The 19,348-nt window shown below is 45.2% G+C and overlaps 1 protein-coding gene across 23 annotated transcripts in view; it reads right to left on the bottom strand.

Moving 5' to 3' along the window:
- RALGPS1 (Ral GEF with PH domain and SH3 binding motif 1) overlaps nt 1-19,348 on the bottom strand; it is a 273,716-nt gene that overhangs the window by 204,219 nt on the left and 50,149 nt on the right. For 20 of the 23 annotated variants that reach the window (XM_082695647.1, XM_082695649.1, XM_082695648.1 and 17 more), the window contains 2 exons: nt 16,275-16,382; nt 6,090-6,140 (listed from right to left, as the gene is read on the bottom strand). In XM_082695647.1, coding sequence (XP_082551773.1) covers nt 6,090-6,140; nt 16,275-16,382 — 159 coding nt within the window. The remainder of the gene's footprint in view (nt 1-6,089; nt 6,141-16,274; nt 16,383-19,348) is intronic. The other 3 variants (XM_082695667.1, XM_082695668.1, XM_082695656.1) reach the window with 1 other exon arrangement.

The following is a 19,348-nucleotide window of genomic DNA, read 5'->3' as shown; positions in this document are numbered from 1 at the left end:
CCTGGCCCCACACACACTATTACAAAGCACCTAATCGGTCTCGAGTGCAGGTGGTTCTGTCTCCAGCACTGAGAATGAACTTCCTAAAATACAACCTGTCCATGCTACTCCCTTTTTTAAATCCTTCCGTGGATCCCGGAATCCAACAGCGTAGAGCTCGGCCTCCTGCCCATCCCTACCAGCCACTCTTCTTGACATCTCTACATCCCCAGATACTTCCCGTCTACTGTCTGTTCACATCGCTATTCCTCCCTCGCCGGATTGTGTCCCTGTGTCCCCCTCATCTGTGTCTCCCCAGCACGCTGCCCAGCGGACTGATGAGTGAACGAGAGTGAGCGAGCGAAGGTCAGTCACTACTGGGGCCTCTGGCAGTGGGGATGGCAGCAAAAACTGGGAAAAACACAGGCACACAGAGAAGCTTTATTTGGTACCACTAAGGCTCATTTCCTTCATACTCAGGCCCACTGGACACCCATCCACGTGCCTCTGTGACCCTGCATGCCCCCAGCTGCCAGTGGGCAAGAGAATGACATAGTGACTTCTGGTACGCCCTTACTATGCCAACATCCCTGGCAATGGGACCCCTGAGGAGCACAGAACTGAGAGAGCAGCAGGCTCGCCTTTCTTCTCTCCAGCCACCCGGCACCCAAAGTAGTGTTAAATCTCACTAAATATATTATCCGCCTCTTCAATGAGTTACTCACTCTGCCTGAAATGCTCTTCCTAATTCCCATCCCCTTCCCCAAACCACCCATAAAATACAGTCCATTTCAGCCTTCAAGGCTCAGTGCTAATGTGCCAACTCCAAGGCAGAGAGACTCCAGCAATGTCCGCAGGGTCCTGGGGCACCGCAGTGTGAGTCTTCACCTAGACCACAGCTTCTCGAAGGCCCTCCAGGGATCAGGACGGGAGCTCAGACCTCAGGGATTCCAGGAAGAGGGCTCTTACCCACTCCGCTATTGAAAGCCCCACCTCCTCGGGGCCAGCTGCTCCCACACGGGCGCTACTGCGTGTTCTGCTGAGCACGACCGCCCGGCCGTAACATTCACAGCCTCTTCGAACTGGGCACCAGTGAGGGCAAACAGCCACAAGCCATCAGGAACTGACTGCCTGCTACTAAGCTTTCACACACCCACTGTAAGGTAAAAACTGTGATTTCCTCCACTTTACACAAGAAAATGGAAGCATAAAGAGAATGAACAACTTGTCTGAAGTCCGAGCTCTTCAGGGTGGGGCCACCCCTGGCTTTGTCAGACGAGCCCCTGCTCTTGAGCACCGATCCGGTGAGCAGACCTGCTGGCCCAGTGTGCACAGAGCCCTAGGTGGAGGGACGCGCAGCCCATGCTCATTTTCAGCACCTTCTAAAACGGTAGGTCCCCCTTGACACTGCTCCCGGTTGACATCGAAACCAATGACAAAACCAGTTCTGAGAGTTCCAAGGCCTCTGAGAAACAGCTGGGCCTTTAGTTCCATGGGCTGAGTTTGGGCATAACGAAAGATGTGGGAGGGAATACTGGTGGGGACAAAAATGCCACCCCACAAATGTACCACACAAGGTTGCCACCACCAGGACCCCTCAGGAAGACCTCCTTCAGCCCGAGACCCGGCAGCCAGGAATCCACCACGGTGGTGATGGTTCTGGGCCACCGCATAGAAGCTATACCCAGCTGTGAGCCATTATGCTGTGAGGCTGTATCTGCATTAACTTGCCAGTGCTTGATAAAATTGGTCACTTGTCAGAGTCACCGGGGAACGGGGCAGTTATGGTTCTCTACTTGCTAACTTCCATTTTCCTTGTTCTCTGCCAATCCTTAACTCACCGTCTGCCAAGCTTCCTCTAAGCCCTGTGATGATGCTCTTGTGGTCTCCCTCACAGAAATTAGCAGAAGCCACAGTTCTACCCTCAGTTATCAACAGCATTTGGAAACTGGAATCTTCAAAGGCTGAGCTCACCAGGCAAAACCCCTGTTTTGGGGGAGGCGGTTCCACCACAAAACAGGCACCCTGGTAATAATGTTCCCTCAACTGGCCCACCCCCCACCCTTGGCAATGAGCCTAAACACAGCCAGATAACATTCTGCTCCTGTGCGTCTCCCATTCATTCCTTCTCCACTCATTCAACAAATACTGAGTATCCACTGCGTTCCAGGCACTGGGATCCAACAGGGTCTCTCGGGAGGCAGACTCCAGAGCCGAGGGAGCACAGCCCTCCTTTTCTGTCCTGGTGTTTCCAAAAGCCTTTCAGGGAAGTCAAGAAGGGGGGCCCACGTGGGTGTGGAAGTGGTACGGGGGAGGTAGACGAGAAGAAAAGGTACTGAAGACAGACAGAACTGCAAAGAAATGCTAAACTGCAATCCGTAGTCTGCTGGTTAATATTAATACCAATATTAATACCAATATTATCATTTTTAAACTACTGTATGTGTGTATGTGTCTACACACACACACACACACACACACACAAACACACGATGAGATAGTACAAAAATGCAATTACTTAATGTTGTTAGAAACCCAAACTGTCATCGTAAAAGAAATCATACAAAAATCAAAGGAGTTAAGCTCCCAACACTGTAATGTTAGATTTGAGTTGGAAAGATCAACATTGTGTCAGTCACATGCCAACAGGATAATGTGATATGACAAACAACCCTCAAATCTCAGAGGCTTACAACAGCAATATTTATTTCACACTCAGGGGTCGGTAGAAGGGCTGCAGTTCAGTCAATCTCTGCTGGGCTCACCGGGGCGGGGCCAGGTTAGGCTGGAATTCAGGCTCTGGGTTCGGTTCAGGTCATGTCCGCATTTGCGGACTCAGGCTAAACAAGCAACAGCGACCCACATATCACGGAGAGTGGGAGTCCCAGGAGGGCCGGTCATGCCTCTCACTCACCACGCACCATGCGGTCACTTATGCCCAAGGCACAGGGCCAAGCCCAGAGTCAATAGGATGAGAAACAAACACCACCCACAGGGAAGTCATGACTAGGATGAAGAGGGAAGGAAGAATGCGGAGAAAGAACACCACGTGCCCTCATTATGAACTCCTGATTTTTCCTTTTATTTTTTATTACTTTTTGAGAGAGAGATAACACAAGCAGGCAGAGGGAGAGGGAGAGAGAGAATCCCAAGCAGGCTCCACGCTGAGCACACAGCCCGACACGGGGCTCAATCCCATGACCCCAAGATCATGACCTGAGCCGAAACTAAATCAGACACTCAACCAACTGAGCCACCCAGGTGCACCAGGACTTCTCCTTTGAAAAAATAGGCATTTCTTCACCCTGGCCACCAAAAGGGCCTAAATGCAACTGCAGCCTCTTCTCCGGAGCATCCTTTCACCTAGACTGTGGTTTCTGAATATTCATCTCCAGCAAAAGAAACCAGGACCCTGAAGGCACACCCGATTCCAGGTCTACAGCAGGAGTTGTATGACGTAATGTTGATACAGCTCGTGGTGCCAAAGAGCAAGAAAGCCATCCATACCAGGAGACCTTGCTAAGAGGATACAGGTGGTGACATGACAGGGCTCCCACTGGCTAAATACAGGACAATTTACATATCAAAAAGAATAGTGGCTACAAGTCACTGAAACAGAGATGCCCGGTCCCTCTCTAACCCTATGGGATCCACATCTCCAAGGATGGAGCCAGGCATCTGCATTTCTTTACAGAGCTCCCCAGCTGAGTCTGATGCACAGGTGGCTGAAAAGCACAGTCCACAGGCTTCCTGATATTCTGGGAGCACAGGTGACACATGGTGTCTACCTTGCTCTCAGATGCTGGCTTCTTCTTCCTAGGTAGTCTTGTTGAACTTGTAACTGTCCTTTATTCATATCCCTCCAACTCTGGGGTGGTCCAGCCACAACATGGCAGGCATCATCAAGAAGAAAAACTCCAATTCTCAGTCTGCTTTCAACAATAACAACAGCAAAAAAACTGAGGCAGTTCCCAGGATCCTCCTTTTAACCACAGTTTTGACAATGACAATGAGGAGCAAACTCTTCTATTTTTAGCTAATATAGATCCAAGACATTCAAGTTTGGGGTTTCTCCAGATACCTCAAAGGAACCAGTTTTTAATCCTCATTCTCTATCAGAATCACCTGGTAACTTTCTACAAAACTTTCTACAAATGGTAACTTTGTCTGGGCTCCAGGCCCTGACCCAGAGATCCAGATTCAATGGTTGAGGGTGGAACCTGGGCACCCCGTGTTTCAAAGGCTGCCAGGTGATTCTGATATGCAGCCACAACTGACAACCACAGATCCAAGCAAAAATCGTGAAAGCAAAACATTTCCACCTTAATGTCTTATCATAATTTGAATCAAGATATATCTTGGTTGAGATACCTTCCAAATCTCAATGTCCTGGGGGAAAGCTTTGGTCTGCTCCTAGCTGTGCCTCTACAGAGCTCCCCACCATCTTCCCTCCTACAATGAGCCTGAGCAGCCAGGCCAGCGTCCCTGGGCACACGCAGGTTCAGGATTCGGGGCTTATGGCGAGCAGGGCTCCTCTCTCAGATGCTCAGGACAAAGAATAAAGATCCACATGTCTAAAGAGCTCCAGAGCAAAGTTCAGCATAGAATATGATCACAAATAGCTTCATGCGGAAAACTAAAGCAACCATCACACAATTACGCCCCTAAATGTCTCCAAGAGGTAGAGTTGTTTTGTTTTGTTTTTTAATTAGAAAGACTGGGTAATCTCATGTTAGAAGATAACAGCAAAAGATTAGAAATCAGCCAATTCAAAACAGCAAACATAGCTCTGCTCCCCAAATCCAATGAGCATAGCACACGTGCGCGCGTACACACAGTCCTACAAATCACTGCCACGTCTTCGCATAAGTGCTGAGCGCAGCTAGAAGTACTAGCTTCCTCTTAATTTGCAGTAGGTTAGATGCCAGCTCTCAGAAGGCCTGGATCCTTTGTCTGGCTTTGTATTAAAATATGCTGCTTTTCTCAAAGCCTTAACAGCTACCATACTATGAGAGGAAGGGCTGCATGTCAGAGAGCTCTGGAATTCACACCATGGTTGCAGCAGACATTTTCTGACTTATCACCCCACAAACACCCCTCTTCTCTAACACGTGCACCCCATCCGCCAGACCAGATCCCCTCAGCTGTGCTTGCTCATCTTGACCACACACTCCTGGCCTGGGTCGTGAGCCAGCACGAGTCACGTGGCTCCGCCGGGCTGGACTGAGAGCTGCTGGTCTCAAGTCTGCAAGGTGGCCTAAAGAAGGATCATGTAAATGCAAGCCCCTCAGAGCACCAGGTTGGACCACGTGAACAGACAGGAAAGAAGGCAGGAAAGCAAAGAGAAGACAAAGCAGAGACAAGAGGCAGAGACAGCTTACGTCTCAGTGGCTCTCCAGCTGCCTGAACTCCATGCTCAGGGATTCCATAAAGTGTCCCTTTATCCCCATGATAAACTCCTCTTCTGCCTATTCAGCTACTTTGAAATGGATTTCTATTACTTGCCAACAACAACAAAAAAGAACCCTAACTAAAACAACTCTAAAGCCTTGTTATCAACTACTAAACATTTCCAGGATATTTTTAAAGACCAAAACCAACTTTTTTCTCTCTATTGAATATGCTGTTTCTAAAAATGTACATATGCTCTTAATGTAAATATGTGTATGTTTTGCTGTGGCAACTGGTTTCAAAATCAGAAACAAGGCAACCACCAGAATTTGGGATCAACAAAAAGAAAGCTCTCCAGAAAAACATTCCCTCACATCCCGTTCTCAACAGCGACCATTCTCGATGGGAGGAGCCTGGGAAACGGAATCAGTGCGGGAAAGCCTGGCTCAGGCTTGGAGGCCTTAGGCACCACCTGCCTCTACCCCTGCCAGAATGGACCAGACCCACTGACATTCTCTGCAGAACCCAATCACCGGGCTCAAAGAATGAGCACCTTCAAGAATGAGAAGCTCCTGGATACACTCTTTAATACGGGCTTAAATCAACAATGTGTTTATAGAGACTTCAGGAGAGAAACCAAGAGTCGTTCAAACTTGGCTGACTAAATTTCCCCTTCCCAGCCACAGTGTTTAGAACAATTTGAAGGACAAAGTACAGACCTCCGGCTGGATGGCTTTAAACACAGGTATGTCCATTAACGTGATCTGGCTCTGCAACAAAAGAGAATCAGCGTTAGAATATGCTGGAAATCAAAGATAAATTTGAATCCACACGGAGTAATAACACACTCTCCCTTGAAATAAAAATCAAGAAAGAATAGAATAAAAAGTTTCTAAAATGCCTCTCCCATCCCTCCCCCCTCATAAGCCCTCACCCCACACCCCTCTTTCTTTAATGTGAGACAAACTCCCAATCTGAGAATGGATGACAGTCATTTGGAGGGTGGGACGGAGATTAAGGGGAACATTTTTAGTTTGGATATTTTTGTCCTATTTGAGTTTCTGTTTCAAGCATGAATTACTTTTGTAATTTAAAAAAATTGTAGACACAATATTAAATAGAATGCTAAACAGAGACACTATCTATTACTCTAAATTTAAATTTTAAAGAAACTGTGGCTTATAGAAATTGTACATTTCTTCTGAAGTCTAAGCCTCCTCTAAATTATACAGTAGAGTGTTACTCGAGATGCACCCTTGGACCAGTGTTCGACCGCAAACTTTATTCCACAGCCAGCCCACAATGAGATAACTACAGAATTTGAGAACAAGCATTTGGGAACTTTTATAACAAATTGCCACAACGTTTTATTTTTTTTTTTAATTTAACTTTTTTTTTAAAATATCAGTCCTCAACAGATGGGAAATGAAAAAAACTGGCCCTTTACCACAGCTAGCTTGCGAAGCACTAATATTGTAAATACAGAAAATACACATCTAGTTAAAGGCTGTTCCCACTGTTAGCTGCTCATCATGCAACAGTAAGAGAAAGCACCATTGCTGACAATCTTTTCCGGGCGTGCACTGAGCTGACGACCCATGATCTGCCCATCTCCGTATGTCACCTGGGATGCCCGGTGTGAGTTAATAGACATGTCTGTGATAGGCCAGGCAAAGGAGAGCCAAGGGCATTTGGATGCCTCCTAACTCAAGCAGACACCCTGCTCATGGCCCACAGGTCAAAGGGGTTGCTGTGATGCAGTGGAACGAACAGGGGCTCTGACATCACCAGGGCTTGAGTGTGTGTCTGGATATCACTGCTTAACACGAGTAGTATGTTCTTTGACACATGGTTTAAACTCTCCTAGTCTCAGGTGCCACATCTAGGAAATGATGACAGTTATCCCTGTCTTATAGGATCCCTGGGAAAATTCAAGAGCAGAAGTGCAGAATGCCTGGCATCTGACAGGTGCTCTCTAGATATGCATGTGTGTGTGTATACACACATATATACACGCATAAGAGCGTGTGCATCTGTGCACATACATATATGCAGAGAGAGAGACAGAAAGACAGATTACCTGTCAGGTGCCAGGCATTCTGCGCCTCCTATCTTGAGTTTTCACAAAGATTATCTATATACTGTGGACCCTTGAACAACATGGGGATTAGGGAAGCCAACCCTCCATGGTCTAAAATCTGCTTCTCAGGATGCCTGAGTGGCTCAGACAGTTAAGCAACTGATTCTTGATTTCGGATCAGGTCATGATCTCAGGGTTGTGAGATCAAGCCCTATGTCAGGCTCTGTGCTCAGCACAGAGTCTGCTTCTCTCTCTCTCTAATCCTCTCCCTCTGACCCTCCATACTCACATACTCTGGCTCTGTAACATAAATAAATCTTTAAAAAAATAAAATAAAGTCTGAATATAACTTTTGACTTCCCAAAAACTTAATTACTAACAGCCTACTGTTAACCAGAAGCCTTACTGCTAACATCAACAGTTGAGTGACACATTTTGTATGTTAGATGAATTATAAACTGTAATCTTACAAAAACGTAAGCTAGAGAAAGGCAAATATTAAGAAAATCATAAGGAAGGGAAAAATGCATTTACAGTACTGTATTTATAAAAAAAACAAATCTGTATATAAGTGGACCCACACAGTCCAAACCTGTGCTCAGGGGTCATCTGTGTACACGTGTGTGTTTCTGTATTCATACTTCTACATCATATATATGTGAAGTCACACAGATGGGCTCACGTATTGGCATGTGAACTTACGGTTCCTAACCAATATATGAAATAAGGGAACTGTTAATTTGTTTGAATATTCAAGCATCAAAGTTGCTCTTAAAGGAGGCTCTTACTTAAGTCAACAAATAGTCATGAAAAAAGCCTCATTTCAAGACTACATTAGGAAAATGGCAACACACACAGTACGTCAAGTGTAACCACAATCCAGGGCTCAGGTGCAGAATTGTGGTCGCCTTTTGGCTAATTTAGAGGTGGTCCAAGACCACTGGATTCCCGAACAGCACAGGATGCAGGCCAAAGCATACTATCGTCAGGGCTGAGCAGGAGAGGGAAATAAGCAGGTGCTTCTGTGGACAGCCTCTTCGTCCCCTCCAAGGGGCCAGCGCTGCCACTAACAGAAGCTCAGCAGAGAGACAGCAGAGGCACCAGGAATAAAGAAGCACTTGGAAACTGAGCCCTTCTACCTCTGGGTCTAACCCCCAGTGGCAAAGGAGGCAGTGGACATCATCACAAGGTGGATCTGGTGGGCGTCAAGGGACAACTAAGGCCAGGAGGCCTGCAGGTCTGGTGTCTGGCCCAGAGCTATGCCCCAGGCAGTGCAAACACACGAGCATTTCTCCTGCCAGACCCATGGAGATTGCTAGCCAAGCCCCCTCACATTTGGATTAATTCTGCCATCCTGGGGAACAGAAAGGCCTTGTGAAAACAGGAGATTCACGCCGAAAGCTCAGAAGGCCTTAGAAATCTCTGCCATGGTTCAAGTTTACTCCCTATCCGGGAGAACTAGCAGGATGTTTGCAATGTCATTTACAACAAGAACCAAAAGTCTGCTAATGTGAAAATGAGAAAACTTCCTCTCCATCCTGCCATCACTTCTAGGGTTAGCTACTGAAGTTCCAAATGGTTTATTAAAATAGTGGCTTTACATTTCACATTTTTTTGTGATGGTCCAAGTTTTGAGTATCCTAAATCCCTGCTCAGCCCCTAAGTCAGAATACGTATTCAGGTGTTTTATTCAAAATAAATGGGGCGCCTGTGTGGCTCGGTGGGTTAAAGCCTCTGCCTTCGGCTCAGGTCATGGTCTCAGGGTCCTGGGATCGAGCCCTGCATCAGGCTCTCTGGTCGGCAGGGAGCCTGCTTCCTCCCTCTCTCTCTGCCTGCTTCTCTGCCTACTTGTGATCTCTCTCTGTCAAATAAAGAAATAAAACCTTTAAAAAAATTAAAATAAAATAAAATAAACAACAAGAGAGGTCTCCAAACTTAAAATAGACTGGCTGGTTCCAAACACACAATCTGAGGGTTTTCAGAAGACTTTCCCACTTCTATCCTTTCAATTCTGACCAAAAATATTCAGAGTCCAGAACAAGAATATGTCAATACATAGGTAAAATCACCAGATTATAAATTTCATGACATTTTACTACAAAGCCAAACACACATGGAGAGGTTGCTGACGAGCAGTCCTTCCCAGGAAGTGTAGGCACTCCAAAGCAGGCAGTTTTACCAGAAGGGAGGGTGTGGGTAGGAGTAGGAGCTTGAGGGAAGTTAGGTCCCATCTCCCTTCATAGCAGCTCTCGGCCTCAGGAGATGACCATGACTGCAGGGGAGAGGCCCTTGCTCCCTGGAGAGAAAGGGCATTTCCGAGGGGTGTGGTGCAGCCCCACAGAAATGCGGCCATCTTGTCTACCAGCAGCACTTGTCACGATGAGTTGTATGGAAGTGTTAAATCTCTACATCGTACACCTGACACTAACACTCCACTGTATGGTAACTAACTGGAATTTAAACAAAAGCAACAAGTGAGTGAAGGAATGAATGTCCGAAACTCACCACAGCGAGGCACCCGTGCTTGGGCTGAGGAGCGCACTCACGAGCACGTCTCTCAATGGTTTCTCCTTCCACTGGGAAATAAAGCTTTACTACAGGACGCCCAGTGAAGCTAGTCATGCTGGAGATGGCTTCCTTAATCCTAACTTCTTCCCCCACCTCCTTCTTTCTTATCCGGGGCCCCCTAAAAATTCAGGCTTTTTAGGGAAATGGCTAATCTCCACATACTACAAAACACTTCTGCTGAGGTGAAGACTTCAGAAGGGAGAGAACTACTGAAGCACTTCACAACGTGGCCCTAAAGAAAGACGTGGTTCTGTGTAGGTAAATGAAAGCTACACAACCAAAAAGGAAACAAAAAAAATGTTTCCTGCATATGTTGAGAGTAGCGTTTCTCTAACACTGGTGACTAAATTCCCTTTTCCGGGCGCCTGGGTGGCTCAGTGGGTTAAGCCACTGCCTTCGGCTCAGGTCATGATCTCAGGGTCCTGGGATCGAGTCCCGCATCGGGCTCTCTGCTCAGCAGGGAGCCTGCTTCCTCCTCTCTCTCTCTCTCTGCCTGCCTCTCTGCCTACTTGTGATCTCTGTCTGTCAAATAAATAAATAAAATCTTTAAAAAATAAATAAATAAATAAATAAATTCCCTTTTCCCAGCCACAACCTTATATAAAGGCTCTCAAACCCCCAAATAAACAAACAAGGGAAGCTGTTGGCAAATTAGTGGCATATTTTATAACAAAAAATATCTTTAAATTTGCATTTAGAGATCACTCCACCAACGCCTGACCAGGAGGGCTCACGGAACAAAAGGCAATCAGCTCCAGAGATATATATTCCTACTTCTACTCCTAGAGCCACAGGAACCATGTGTCTGGCAAATTTAGAATCGTAGTCAAGGAAATGCAAATTAAACAGGAAGATGCCATTTGTCATCCATCGGCACTGTCAGGAGCGACAGGACTAGGGACTGCTCTGTTCTTTTTGGAAAGCAATCTGGCAGTAAACCATTCAAAAAGTTTTTTTTGAAAAGCCAAACTTATAAAAAGTTGCAGGAATAGAATGATGGATTCTATAACCTTCCACCTAGCTTCACTAATTAACATCTTGCCTCACTGGCTTTATCTCCATGTATGTAATTATACATACACATTTTTTTCAGAACCACTCAAGAAGAAAATGCAGATATCATGACTCTTCACTCCTAAACCTTTCAGCATATTATTTCCCAAGAACAAGAACATGCTCTTACATAATGATAAAATTATTACATTCAGGAAACTTACATTGCTACAATAGTAACATCTAATAGTAACACCTAACATCTAATAATAACATAATAACTAATGTTACTATTAGTAACATCTAATAGTACACTCTACATTCAAAATTTGCTAAATATCCCAAAACTTTTTTATAACAATTTTTTCTTGATCCAAAATCAAGCATTGCATTTAGATATTATCTCCTAAAAAGTGAAATGAGCATACTATTGAACAATAATCCCTACATCTACAGAAAGCAGAGCACTGGAACACAAGGAAACTATATATAGATCTACATTTAGATGCAGATAGAAAATTAGATGTTCACTGCACCATTATCTGCAGTAGTAAAAATCTGGAAGCAATATAAGAGACCATGAGGAAAATAATATAAGAGAATAAACAATATAAGAGACCATGAAAAAAAATACATATGAAATATATAAGAAAATATATCCAGACTCCGGAGTATTATGCAGCTATTAAAAATAGTGAATTAAAGGGGCTCCTGAGGGGTTCAGTCGGTTAATTGTCTCTTTTTTTTTTTTTAAGATTTTATTTATTTATCTGACAAAGAGAGACAGTGTATAAGGATGGGGAACAGCAGGGAGAGGGAGAAGCAGGAGCCCAACATGGGGCTCGATCCTAGGACCCTGGGATCATGACCTGAGCTGAAGGCAGATGCTTAATGGACTGAACCACCCAGGCACCCCAGAGCATCTGACTCTTGATTTCAGCTCAGGTCAAGATCTCAGGGTCATGGGGCGCCTGGGTGGCTCAGTCGGTTAAGCCACTGCCTTCGGCTCAGGTCATGATCTCAGGGTCCTGGGATCGAGTCCCGCATCGGGCTCTCTGCTCAGCAGGGAGCCTGCTTCCCTTCCTCTCTCTCTGCCTGCCTCTTCATCTACTTGTGATTTCTCTCTGTCAAATAAATAAATAAAATCTTTAAAAAAAAAAAAAAAAAAAGATCTCAGGGTCATGAGATCAAGCCATGAGCTGGGCTCCATGCTCAGTGGGGAGTCTGTTTGGAATTTTCTCTACCTCTCCCTCTGCTCCTCCCCAGCTTGTGCCCCTCCCCTTATTTGTGCATCAAATAAAAAAATCTTTAAAAATAGAAAATAAATAAATCTTTAAAAAATAAAAGAACTTTAAAAATATAAAATAAATCTTTAAAAAATAAAAAATCTTTAAAAATAGAAAATTAAATCTACAGATGTTGACCTAGAAAGCTGTCCACGATCTACTGATAAAGTTCCAGCATTGTTTTTTACTTTAGTTTCAGACTACTGGGAAGAAGAAGGATGGCAATCTAGCTGTAGATCTCTGACATCAGCCACAGCAACATTCTCCTAGGTAAGTCTTGTGAGGCAAGGGGAAAACAAAAACAAAAATAAACTATTGGGACTATAACAAAATAAAAAGCTTCTAAGAGCAAAATTAAATAAATAAATAAATAAAATAAAACAAAACAAAAAATCAAAACTAAAAGACAACCCACTGAATGGGTGAAGATATTTGCAAATGACATATCCCATAAAGGGTTATATCCAAAATATAGAAAAAACTGATATAACTCAACACCAAAACCCCAGATAATCCAATTTAAAAATAGGCAGAAGATAGGAGCAGACATTTCTCCCCAAAAAAAACATCCAGATGGCCAACAGACATATGAAAAGATGCTCAACATCACTCATCATCAGGGAAACACAAATCCAAACCACAAGGAGATATCAGCTCACACCTATCAGAATGGCTAAAATCAAAAACACAAGGAACGACAAGTGTTGGTGAGGATATGGAGTAAAAGGAACTCTCTTGCTCTGTTGGTGGGAATGCAAACTCCATGCAGCCACTGTGGAAGACAATGGAGGGTCCTCAAAAAATTAAAAATAGAACTACCCTACAATCCAGTAATCGCACCACTGGACATTTACCCAAAGAATACGAAAATAGTAATTGGAAAGAATATGTGCACCCCTATGTTTATAGCAGCATTATTTACAATAGCCAAATTAAAGAAAAAGCCCAAAAAGCACAAGCTGGGGAGGAGCAGAGGGAGAGGGAGAGAAAATTCCAAACAGACTCCCCACTGAGCATGGAGCCCAGCTCATGGCTTGATCTCATGACCCTGTTCATTAACAGATGAATGGATAAAGAACATGTGGTACAAATATACAAGGAATACTATACAGCCATAAAAAAGAATAAAATCTTGCCATTTGCAACACCATCGATGGATCTAGAGGGTATAATGCTAAGCGAAATAAGTCAGTCAAAGGAAGACAAATACCATATGATTTCATTCATATGTGGAATTTAAAAAGCAAAACAAATGAACAAAGGAAAAAAAGAGACAAAGCAAAAAATAGACTCTTGGGCACCTGGGTGGCTCAGTTGGCTGGGCGACTGTCTTCTGCTCAGGTCATGATCCTGGAGTCTCAGGATCAAGTCCCACATCAGGCTCCTTGCTCAGTGGGGAGCCTGCTTCTCCCTCTGACCCTCCCCCCACCCCATGCTCTGTCTCTCACTCACTCTCTCTCTCTCAGATAAATAAAATCTTTTAAAAAATAAAAAATAAAACAGACTCTTAACTATAGAGAATAAACTGATGGTTACCAGAGGCGAGGTAGCTGGGAGCTTGGGAGGAACAGGTGAAAGGGATTAAAGAGCATACTTATCACGACGACCTTAGTAATATATGGAACTGTTGAATCACCATATTATACACTTGAAACTAATATAACACTATATGTTAACCATACTGGAATTTTAACATTTGTATTAATTAATTAATTAAAGTTGCACATGTGATTCAGACTGTATTCCTGTCGGATGGTACCGGCCTAGAGTGCCAGCCCTGGTTTTAAATCCCAGACAGACAGTGCCACTTACTCTCTGTATGAAGAAGTGATTTTCCTCTTTAAGCACTGACCTGCTCAGCAATGTATTGGGAATAATAAATACACCTAAGTTATCAGGCTGATGTGAGAAGTAGATTATATAATGCATGTAAAGCACTTAAGCTTAAGACCCAGACATGGGGGATGGCTGAGTGGCTCAGTCACTTAAGCATCTGCCTTCAGCTCAGGTTGTGCTCTCAGGGTCCTGGGATTGAGTCCCACATCGGGCTCCTGCTTAACAGGGAGCCTGCTTCTCCCTCTGCCAGCTTCTCCCTCTGCTTGCACGTGCCCTCTCTCTCTCTCTGACAAAGTCTTAAAAGAAAAAAAAAAAAACACAACTCTCTTTCAAAAAAAAAAAAAAAAACTAGACATGGCAGGTGTTCAAAAATGGGAGCTGCCCTTAATATTACCATCCAGCATTAGGTGAATAATCAGGAGGTGAAGGTTTTAGACCTGGCTCTGCCCATACCTGGCTATATGTTCCAGGCAAAAAAAAAATAATAATAATAATAATCATCTCTTAGATTCTTCACTTCTTTATTAGAAAATCAGGAGCTAATAATCTGCTTCATCTGGTCATTCTGAAGACCGAGTTCTTTCAGTCTACATGTATTCACTGAGTACCAACTAAGAGCTAGGCACCATTCGGGGCACTGGGAAAAAGCAATGAAGAAGTCAGATAAAGCTCCTGTCCTTAAAGAGTTTCTATTCCAGAGAAGATATATCACAAAAAAAAATATTATATAATGTTATGTTGGGTAGGAATAAGAAATATGAAGAAACTGGAGCAGGATAAGGGAAAGGAGTGATGGAGAGCTGCCACTTTAGGCCAAGCCAGAGACAGAGACACGTGGAGAAGAGCCAGTAGGAGTGATGGAAGAGAAGCGCAGGGCCCTGTGGCAGGGGGACGCTGGGTGAGTCTGGGTTAGAGGTGTAGCTGGGGAACACAAAGCACAGAGATGGGGGCAGGAGAGGAGACTTGGCCAGACCACAGGGGGCCCTGGAGGCCTTGGGAGGAACACAGGGTTTCATTCTCACAGGAGGCAGTTGCTAGAGAGCTTTACATGGGTTTTTAGATGATCCCTTGGCTATGCTGAAGGAGGTGATGCCAGGTGATGCCAGCACGGCACAAAATAAACGTGGGGGCCGGCAACAGCAGAGGGCTGAGACGCGGCCCCGTAGCTCCCCCAGTATCCTGGAGGGCACTAAACCTGTTACAGCAAAGGGGACAGGGAGGAAGCAGGCACGGCAGAGAATTACAGCCCCAAGACAGTGCTTGCAGTCAGGCTCCAGGTCACCCCACAGGCAAGACTCCTCTACCTTCACAGCACAAAAGGAAGAAACCGAGTCACTGCAAAACGAGAAGCCAACTTGGCATCTCCACCACAAGGAACAGCCCTCAGTCAGACGGGCAGAAACACACTGGCTGAAGAAAAACCAGTTTTTAAAAAAATGTATTATTACAAAATACTATTTTTTATCATAGAAAAGTCATCGTGAAAATGCAGAAAGCAAGGTGCCTGGGTGGCTCAGTGAGTTAAAGCCTCTGTCTTCGGCTCAGGTCATGATCTCAGGGTCCTGGGATCGAGTCCCGTATCGGGCTCTCTGCTCAGCAGGGAGCCTGCTTCCTCCTCTCTCTCTGCCTGCCTCTCTGCCTACTTGTGACCTTTCTCTGTGTGTCAAATAAATACATAAAATCTTAAAAAAAAAATGCAGAAGGCCAACAAAAAGAAACAAACAGAAGTAAAATTAAATTCCAACTAATTGGAATCCTACAACAACCAGAAGTTACAGTAAATAATGTTTGGCTATTTATATCCAGATAGCTATGAATACATAAACACCAAATCTAGACCTCTTCTTCTGCGAATATAAATATGTGTGCATTGCATGTGCTTTTTAAAAATGGCACTGTTCTGTTAATGGTGCTGTAACTTGCCCCTTTCACTGACTATTCGTATATACTGCACATGACTTCCAAGGTGGTTTAATTCGAGATTGATGGCATCCTTTTCAATGCTGCCTAGTATTTCATAAAGAATATTATATCCCACAGACCCTAAGGTTGGGCATATGGGTCGTTTCCAACCGGTTTTAACTAGCCCCTGTCGCAACCTGTTTTGGTGCCCAGACACTCACATCAGTTCTGTTACTTACAGCAAACTCCTCGGGACTCACTTTCAAGACATCGAAGACAACGGCATCATAGCTCTTGCTGGCATAGTCGCAGCTCTGGCCCTCCAGAGAGTCTGAGCTGCTGCTGCCCTGCAGAGGACAGGGAGAGAGGGTGCCACTTGAGCAGTCGGGCTCACTGCAGACTCGCTACCTCCCACGCCCAGAGCGAGGACGCACACACGAAGGAAAAGCTCCTGCTGCCCACTGCTGTACCCCATTCCAGGCACCGTGCTGGGCACTTCATACACACACTCCTGTTTAATTCTTGAAGGAACGGAGTACATGCTATTTTTACTCCCACTTTACAGATAAGGAAGCAGAGGCAATGCCATGTCCCCAAGGTATCACAGCCAGGAAACCGGAGAGCCAGGAGGTGAACCTAGTTTCGCCTACCCTCGATCATGGACCCCAATTGCTTCCAGCCTGCTGTGTAGCTGGTGGGGTAAAAAGACAGAGCCCACTCTTCCTTTAGAGAGAACGGGACTTCATAGCTCAGGAGGCCTGAGGCAATCATCGGTCTTGTTCTGTCTCTCAAACGTTACCTAGTTTCACCTTTTTGTTGTTGTTGTTGTTATTATTGTTTTCTGGAAGTCACTGCAGAAATTCTTATACAAAATGTTAATCTGGCTCTCAAGGCTTATTTCATATATGGGCCATTTGGAATTTAAAAACCAGATTGCTGATGAGGTGAGAGGTAACCAACCGGCTTTGGAGACGGGTGTGGAAGTTATATTTAGTAGGGTCCCTTATTAAGGTGAACCCAGTGAGCCCTGCACGGACAGAAGGGGTCTCCCATAAAAGAGCACATTAAAACTCCCCAAATGTGGCCAGTTTTATGAAGCCCAACCCTGTGGGGATCCCAGAATGTTGAACATACCTTCTCCTCAATTTTATTTAATTTCATCAAACTCTACTTCAGGGAACCATTCAAACTTACCACCCAAAACTTGTGCCCTGTTCATAAACGGTTTTATTCGTCTCAACCCGTGAAGAGGGATTTTGTGGTTTCCAATAACCTCAATATTCTTGGACTGGGATTTAGAGAACATGCTTTTATTAATTCTTCTTTATTTCACTCTTTCCAAAAAGGCTATATCTGGAAAAACTTTGCAATCTTACTGGAAACTAGAGTGTTTTTAGGCCAGTGAGGGAAACCAACAGTCAACAACCAAGAATGTGAGGTTAAAAGGAAGAGCGGAAACACAGACCTGAAGATTTCAGTAGGCCTGTGTCACTGAAAGGTTTTACGAAGGAGGCTGCTATACCCAAAAGCTGAAGGTGATCTGAAGAAGCAGCACACCATGGTGGCTGAGAGCTCTGAAGCCATGCCTGGTGGGAACGCCAGCTCCACGCCAGCGGCTGCCCGACCTCGCACAAGCTATTCACCTGACCGTCTTAGAGCTCTCTAGAAAATGGCACCATAGGCAGCCCCCCCCAACCCGCCCCCCACAGTGCTGTGGTACAGGTTATATACAGTGAAGCTAACAAAGCAGAGGGCAGAATCCCCCTCCCCAGGAGACGCTGATTCAAGGGGCCTGGGCGGGCTTGGCCGTGGCTATTTCAGAAGTTCCCTGAATGATGGGACATTCTCCCCTGAGGAGAATCTGTGCTAAACTTCTGAGAAGTAACAAAGACGAGTCTTGAATGCATCTGAAACTGGCAGTCTGTTCTGCCCCTCGGTCTTGTGCACAGGCTCCAAACAGGTGATCACCTGGAAGTCCCTGCATTGCCACACCCCACCTTCCAGAAAGTAAGCAGTTCAGGTGACAGGGTGGTTTTCCTCCATTTAGTGTCATCACGGTTGGGAGCGCTGGCTTGAGTGTCACAGGGGCCTGACTGTGAATCTCCCCTACTGCTGGCCAGCTGTGCGATTTAAGCCAGTTTATTCACCTCTTCCTGCCTTAGTTTCCCCAGTTTGCCTTCAGTTTCTGAAGCAACAGTACAGACCTGATCGGGCTACTGTAAGGACTGGTGGGATGACACGTGTGAACACACAGGACACAGGCCTGGCAGACAGGACAGCTGAGTCACGGGGGTGGATGTGTGTGTGGTGTCAGTCACCAGAATTTACTGAGCGCTTCCGTTTTTATACGTGTTCTCTCATTCGACAACGCTGTGAGCACTTACCACGTTCCAGATACACACACATCTGCACCCACACACAATACACACGTGTCTACATGTATGTGTACACACACACACATACACACAGAGAGATCAGAAAAGACAGACGTTTTCCTCTAGATGAAGTATAGATAATAAATGAAAACAGAAGTCTGATTTCCTCCAGTTACCAAACAGTCCATTCCCGGGATTTCAGGTTTTATAACTTTCGTGTTACACCCCATTGCATCTGACCCAGACACACACACTCATACAAGAGGCCTTATTTAATCCAGTGTTGCCCCAAATACACTAGTGGTGGTGGTGACGATGAGGCAGTAACTTCATTTAAATCTGTATTGGCACCAGTGGGGAATTTTAAAAGGACTCACAAGTCTGTTTTCAGAAGCAGAGATCAAAATAAGGAATTTTTTAAAGGTTTGTAAGATATGAATAGGTTCCTGTGAATTTCTAGCTGGTCACACAGGATCATTTCAAAAGCCCAGCTCCGCTGTGAGGGACTGCACGTTCCCTCGCCAGTGGTCATGGGGGCCAGGCGTACACATTCAGCCAGGTGGCATCCCTGGGTCTGATGACAGCCGCTCCTCTTGCGTGTCTCCATTCCATCACTGCACTTGGAAAACAAACCCCTACACCCCCTCAAAGCCCAGGGCAGGGGCCCTAGCCCAGGCCACTCTCAGACCACCAGTCCTTACAGCCATCTCCTACTGAGCAAGGTAAACAAGAACATGGGGCCAGTTGGAATCACTTCTGTCTGACTTCATTCTGGAATGTGTGACTTATTTATAATCAGCAGCAGCTTTTCTTGGGAAAGGTCTGATCCCATCTTGCCACCAAAATGGAATGTGGCACTTGCCACAACTGGACTGGGCAGGTGTTTGTTTTTCTTTGAAGAGAACGACTGCAGAAAACGTACTGATCCTCAGGGCTGA

The sequence above is a fragment of the Mustela nivalis genome (assembly GCF_964662115.1).
Source record: "Mustela nivalis genome assembly, chromosome: 13".
Taxonomy (NCBI): Eukaryota; Metazoa; Chordata; class Mammalia; order Carnivora; family Mustelidae; genus Mustela; species Mustela nivalis.
The sequence above is the reverse complement of the archived record's forward strand: the minus strand, read 5'-3'. Positions and strand labels throughout refer to the sequence as shown.